A 7,078-nucleotide genomic window follows, 5' to 3' on the forward strand; every position below is an offset into this window, starting at 1 on the left:
ATAATGAACTTTGATAACGGGGATAGCGGGCTAGCCACCATGCTAACTGCCGTGGGAACAGCGCCAAAACCCGCTGACTTAATCCCACGGCTCTCATGACACTGTTTCTCAAACACCGTCAGGTTAGAAGCAAACACTTGGTAGTAGTTAGTATCGGCTGTCCGTGCTGATTGTGTGTGGGAGCTGGGGGGGAAGCTAGCTGCCTCCGTGTAGCTTCAAGCTGTTGCAGCTGTTGAATTAGCAACGCAGTTTGGAAACGATACCGGGGAACCGCTGCGTTAAGACACGATAACATAAGCACTTTGACCCGCTGGGTGTCACTTTATTTCAGCAAAACTGTTGCGTCATCAACAGCCCTTTTCTGTTGTCATCGTTCACTGTGTGTGAGGAGCCGGGGATCAGCGTCTACTAATTCTATGTCTATTGGCTGGCGGGCTAAAAACCTCCAGGCTGCCTGCGGGCGTTTTAATGACGTCGTGTAATGGCACTCACGTGATTGGCTGTAAAGGAGTGAGACATCTGATTGGCTACAGACGATCCCCTCTTAGAAAAAATGCATTCGTGAAACAGAGTCGCGTCAGGGGAGTCTCAAAAGTCTCAAAAGTCTCACACACAAATGCAGCGAGGTTTACAAATTAAAAGCACTTTGTAAATGCAGGTCCAACAGTTTCTATATGAATGTAACAAGCTCCAAATATGTATTTGATGAAGATTGCAATTACTTTTACATGCATATATTTGTGAATTTTTTTTCTATTTGTGTGTGCATCGGAAATATGTTTATGAATCTTATATTTTACATGTGAATTTTTTTTACTTATATATGGAATGAAACATATTTGTGTGTGCATTGAAAATGTATTTGTGGATCTTTTTTGCGCATGTATTCATTTCTGTGTGCATTTAATCCTTTTGAGACTGTTCTGGGTCCATAGTTGTGAAACATACAGGGATCGTCACTGTTGAATATTTTTATAGCAAGGAAAAGTATAAACCATCAGAGACTATAAGTCAGATAGAAAATTTTCAAATGTAGATTATATGCTCCTGAACTACTGTGGTTGAAATGTTGGTCAACTAACAAGGTTCTGAGACAAGTTGTCTTTGTAAATTATTTGTAGAAGCTTTCTGCAGAAAGGATCACACTGTGTCTGTGCTAATATTTAAGTGTCTCTGTGTGGATTACTCCTCACCCCAAAACACTTCAACTTCTGCAAAACATGAATAGACCTCCACCAGCTTCACAGACATCAGACTACATCCCCCCTGCTGTCCTATGCCACTGAACAGGTTCTTTTAAGTATGAGTAAACAAGCGATGCTGTCAATCCCATCTCTGCCGTTGAATAGAGCTGCTTGTATTAGGACACAGGGTGTGTGAAGCGTGTCTCCTAGTTGTGTGCCACATCTGTGAGAGCCTTGGAGGAATCTTCCGCAGAATACGCTGTTTTGTTTATGTAGTCGGTCCTCAGTAAACATCCTGTGATCTTCTTTTGTGGCTCATAATTTCACATCTACATAAAAAGGAACATTTATCCCTCTGGTGTAAAACTGATCCAAAACCTCCATGATCAGAACGTCGAAACAAAAAGAACCTTCCGCTTCAGAAATAGACATATTTATGTTGACGAAAGTACTAATGGAATTGTTTATTTCATTTGAGGCTCCTATCACCTTCCCCAGTGTTTGTGATTAATGGGACAGACTATCCCTCCTGAGAGGGGAACTTCTTTGACAAAACACATTAATACTGAGGCTGATTTACATTCTTTTCCTGGACGGATCCGGTGTAACAGGCCAAATTAACCTATGTCTGTATATGACAAGGTAAATAGAGTTAGTATAAATTACCCACAACATTTCCAATTTAATCCCGTTAATTCCCGTATATTCCCGTTAATTCCCATGGAAAGTTTCCAGCTTTGAATATTCCCGGAATTTTGCAACCCTAGTAACACTACTGAGAAGTGTTGTAGTAATCTTTCATCTTTGTGGATGTTTTGATGTTGTTATCAGTGTTTAACTTTGAACATTTATATTGTTGCAAGGACTTGCTATCCTTAGAATTTGAACTTTCGGGACGTAGTGTTGTGCAATAGTAGTAGTAGAATTGACGTTGGCTAATTATTAATAATCATGAAATATGATTATCAAAATAACAATTATTTCTTAAAAATAATCAAAAATGATAAAGCTATTAATTAAGAAATGTAACACATTTAATTAGAAATGATACGGTTATCCATTAATAATAGTTAAAATAATTAATGAAAACAATAAAATTATCAATTAAGAATAATACAAATCTGTAATCATTGCTTATTGTTGCGGGGCACCACCCTGGTTACAGGGACCAACGATACAATCTATAAATATCAGTCTCATAATGATAAATGTCAAATCAATAATCTCAATATTTAATATTAATAATTATTTAATTAACAGTGAAGGCTACTAAGTTCGAGCACAGGCAATCATAATCCAGCTGCAATCACATACATATGCACAAATAATCACAGACTACAGATACTTTAATTACAAAAGCATTTATTAAAAGGGGGAAATAAAGTTAATGTTATTCAATGATTCATCATTTTAACAAACTCCCATATTTCAAAGATAACAACAGCAGCAGCACTTATCACAATTCAGAAAATACCTGTAAAACCGGCGGTCTACCTATGTATGTCTGTCTATGTGTATGTGTGTGTGTCTGTGTCAAAGTGTCTCTCTGTGTGTGTGTGTATGTCTATGTGTATGCATGTGAAATAAAGTTAGTGTTATTTAATGATTCATCATTTTAACAAACTCCCATATTTCAAAGATAACAACAGCAGCCGCTTATCACAATTTAGAAAAACACATGTATTCATCTATGTGTATCTGTGTGTGTATCTGTCTGTGTCTATCAATGTGTGTCTGTGTGGGTGTGTCTGTGTGTGTGGGTGTGGGTGTGTGAGAGAGCGAGAGAGAGAGAGAAAAAGAAGGGGGCGTGGCGATGACGCAGTCACTTGGTGACGTCACATCTAAGATGGCGGCCGATCATGATTCGTGGAATCAAGGCCTAAAAACTCTCAAAATGGCGGATTGACTACAAAACAAGATGGCGGAGCCGTTATGAATTTAGAGCCAGAATGGGAGGAGAGGGAGAGAGGAGGCGTGGCAATAATAGACTCAAAATGGTGGTTTAACTTGCGTTATTCAAAATGGAGTCTATGTTAATGACACCATGTGGCCGGAGCTCACACTGGTGGTCGTCACATGAATTACACCAAGGGATTTTCAGACAAAGAGAATTCTTTGTCTCTGCTTTGGCGTTCGGCCGCATGGCTTCCAGATGTGTCCAGCCTCTCTGAATATAGATTTAACTATGTTACATGAACTGTATTCTAAATACAGATCGGATGTGTGTATAGGTCGGTTTAGAAGGAGAGAGAGAGAGAGAGCATACATACAAGGAGAGAGCAAAGCTCTTAAAAGCACCGTCAGAGACAAGTTACATTTACTTTACCACTCAGCACCCAAGTGGCGTTGTGTGCTGAGGTTTGAACGGTAAAGTCTCTTTAAAGTTGTTCAAACGGTCACAATGAGCTGGAGACGCTGCTCACGGCGCTTAAAAACTGTGGCACAAGGCCGTAACCGGAAACCGGAAGTGGCGAGTCGCCGCTAAACATTAGAGACTCGGCGGTCTCATACAAAACAAATACATTCAAGTATTAAAACAATACGCTACGTATTAGATTAACATCTGCCCAGACAATAAAGCCTCTTACTGTGATGCTCGACCGGCGAGCGAGTTCCTGTGCGCGGCCTCTTCAAGTTAAAATAACAAAAGTCCTTTTGAAAATAAAAACGTCGACTGAATAAAGAAATAAAAGAAATGAAATAAAATAACTCTGGTTGATAAACTAAAAGTTAAGGTTGCCCCCGTTAGCAACTGAATCAGCTGAGAGGCCCCGAAGGGGGCCTGGTGTTGTCTTCAGAGCAGGGTAAAATGGCAGCGATGTTTGGGGTCTCAGTGGTTTTGTTCTACCTGAGAGGTCCTCCTCCTTGAGGAGTTGGTCATAGGATGATGCTGGCTTTAAGCCAATTGAGTGTCAGAAATGGATCTGAGTGGGCGGGGCTTGGAACTGAGCAGGGGCTTCTGGGAAAACCCCAGGACATTTTTCCACCACCAGGGGGAGATTCTTGAGCCTGCAGGAGGATGTTTTCCCGCCCAAAGTTTAACAACCCTTTGTTCCTCTCGGCTCCAGTGTCTGGCGGCCCCCCGCTGGGCTCTGGCCCAACAGTAGTAATCTTTGATCTTTGTGAAGGTCTAATATTTTTCTGTTTTTCTGGTTGATGTAATAAAAATCTATGTTTTAGAGTTTTAAGATTTAAGTCAGTTAGCTTTCTCACTTAACTTACCTGAGAAAGCTGAACCCCAAATAAAATGTTATTATCATTATTATTATTATTATTATTATTAAGTATTTCTTATGTATATCACTCAACACTACTGATGTCATGGGGGTATAATCTGGCCTGAGGGGTATGAATTGGCCTAGGCCATAAAATACCCGGGGTATAGTCTAGTCTAGGCCCCTTTAACCACAGGTATAGTCCGGACTGGGAGGATTACTATTGCCTGTCACACCAGCTCTAAGTGAAAGTGCATAAAACGCATTTGTTTGCATGCAAAATGGCCTTATCAAAAACAAAGAGATCCAAATCACCAGTTATCATGGGAACACCAATTTTGCGGTGACAAACCTGCGAAGCGACTACCCCATTCCATTTCAATCCTACACCTTCTGCTTTGTTAATGATTAATGAGACAGACGTCTCATTTTGGATATAGAACGATGTCTGGCTCTTCGAGTGACTTAGTGTGTAGGTGTGTTTCCAAGGAGCAGATTGGTTCCAGCCCGAGCTTTAAGGATAAGAGGAGCTGTTCTCCTGCGGTCTCTCCTTTTTAAACACAAACGGGCTGTAAATTGTTTGTTGCTGGTTCTTGGAAGCTGGAAAAGGAGGGGGAACTCATGTATCATGTTGCGACTGTATTTTCTCCTAGGCGGGGTCTTAACATGAATTGGGGGCTCGTCCGTTTCTTCTTTTATGGGCATTTTTCGTTTCATTCAGTAATTGGTGGCAGATAATATGTGTTCGTATAGATAAATGTTCCACAAACGTGTTGCCAGTTTGTTGTTCATGTTGATATGATGGAGTTTCAATTAGATGATTTTGCCACAGATCCCTCTGTAAAAAAGTTGGATAAATTTGGGTTAAAAAACTAGGGGAGAAAGGGGGTGTTTCCGGAATGTCATGTGGATACTGGGGAAGATTCGGATGCCAAGGCAATGCCACGGTCCCCACCCCAAATGGGTCCCATGATTAAGGCTGGCATGACAGCCGAGGAGCTCCACTTGGTACTCCGTATTAAGGAGGTGGAGCGTGAGGCAATGCACCTACGAGTGCGAGCTCTAGATTTGGAGCGGGAACCCCCATTTGCTTCTGCCACCCCCATTCGGGTAACATCACCTACCCTCTACCATCAGGATAGCTTTGATGTCAGCAGACTAGTGGCCCTTGTTCCTCCCTTTAGGGAAATAGAGGTGGCAACTTCCTTCTTTTTTGCATTTGAGAGTTTTGCATCTGCTTTAAGATGGCCTAAGGATGTTTGGCCAATATTGTTCCAATATAAATTAATAGGTAAAGCGCAGGAGGTCTGTAATTGTCTTACTCTAGACCAGAGCCTGGATTATGAGGTGGTAAAATCTACCGTTTTTCGTAAATATGAATTAGTTCCTTGAGGAGTTTAAGAGATATTTGCCTGAAAAATATAAAATATAAAATATAAAATATTGTGTAGTAGTTAAATGAACAAAAGGTGGTGACCTTATCACAAGCAGCAGTGTTGGCCGATGAATTCGTTCTGACCCATAAGAATGTGTTTTCCTCATCTGTGTCCCGTGATGGGGACTTGTTTCTACTGCCATGAAAGTGGAAATTTTATCGCTGATTGTCCGCTGTTGAAAAAGAAGGAACAGATTCAGAGGTCACACAGTCCCTCCGCTATCGGGCTGATTCAAACAGTACCTGGAGTAGCTCATATGGTAGCTTAGATAGGACAGGAGGACGAAATTGATGCTGATTTCATTCTCACAGGGTTATGTGTTTATACCCTAGGGTGGAGCTAGCTCTGTGCCCGTTAAAATATTACGAGATACTGGAGCAAAACATTCTCTCATTCGTGCTGGTGTGTTACCTTTTTCAAAGCAAACGTACTGCGTCTCAGATATACTGATATGGGGGGTTCAAATGAGTGTTTTACGTGTGCCTCTTCATACTATGCTGCTGTCCTCTCCCAATGTGTCTAGCCTTGTGCGAGTTGGGTTGCGATCCCAGTTGCAAATAAAGGCTAAAGGCCGATATATGCTACTCCGTTTTGACAGACACGGACACATGGGAACGGCTTCATGGCCGTGGAACGCCCTCTCCGATCACCTTGGAGAGCTCTTCTTGCACCTCTGACTTTTCTAACTATCCGTCGGCATTTCGGAGAGCCTAGGGATAGCCCTTGGCTATGATTGGTCCGCTAACAACATAATTTCCGCGTTTCATTCCCTCCGTCTCCTCTTCCGTTGTTTTTCTCGTCTCATAAAATATGTTACAAGCAAGTCCTCTGCCATGTCAAGCAGCTCCAGCTCCATTAACAGCCTTTGTCTGTTAGTTGCCATCGTACACTGTACGTGAGGAAAGCCGGGAGGAGGAAAATAATCAATCTTGGACTTCTTCTACATATGTTATGTAGAAGATTCTCTAAGCTCGTCTTCCATTGCGCCACCTACTGTTCTGGCGGTGAATTGTTTTCAGCACCCACAGCCTTCGGAGAACCATAAATGAAAAAGAGTCCGTCTGATCCGTCCTTCTGTAACGGACTTGAAGTAGCATATATCGGCCTTTAATTCTCGGGAATGATATTGCAGGAGTAAAAGTGTTCCCCTCCGCCGAAGTTGTTGAAAATCCCACCGTGGTTACATGTGACTCACCCTCCATTTCCCCTGCATGCGCCGTTACGCGTGCCAGGGCTCGTAAAC

At 41.8% G+C, this 7,078-nt stretch overlaps 1 protein-coding gene across 1 annotated transcript in view; it reads left to right on the plus strand.

Annotated features, from left to right (window-relative positions):
* The first annotated feature begins 5,383 nt into the window (after positions 1–5,383).
* LOC128462138 (CMP-N-acetylneuraminate-beta-galactosamide-alpha-2,3-sialyltransferase 1-like) overlaps positions 5,384–7,078 on the plus strand; it is a 29,438-nt gene continuing 27,743 nt past the window's right edge. The window contains 1 exon segment of the mRNA XM_053447437.1: positions 5,384–5,509. Within this exon segment, the coding sequence (XP_053303412.1) occupies positions 5,384–5,509 (126 nt within the window).

Source organism: Pleuronectes platessa, chromosome 18, assembly GCF_947347685.1.
Source record: "Pleuronectes platessa chromosome 18, fPlePla1.1, whole genome shotgun sequence".
In the NCBI taxonomy this organism is placed as follows: domain Eukaryota; kingdom Metazoa; phylum Chordata; class Actinopteri; order Pleuronectiformes; family Pleuronectidae; genus Pleuronectes; species Pleuronectes platessa.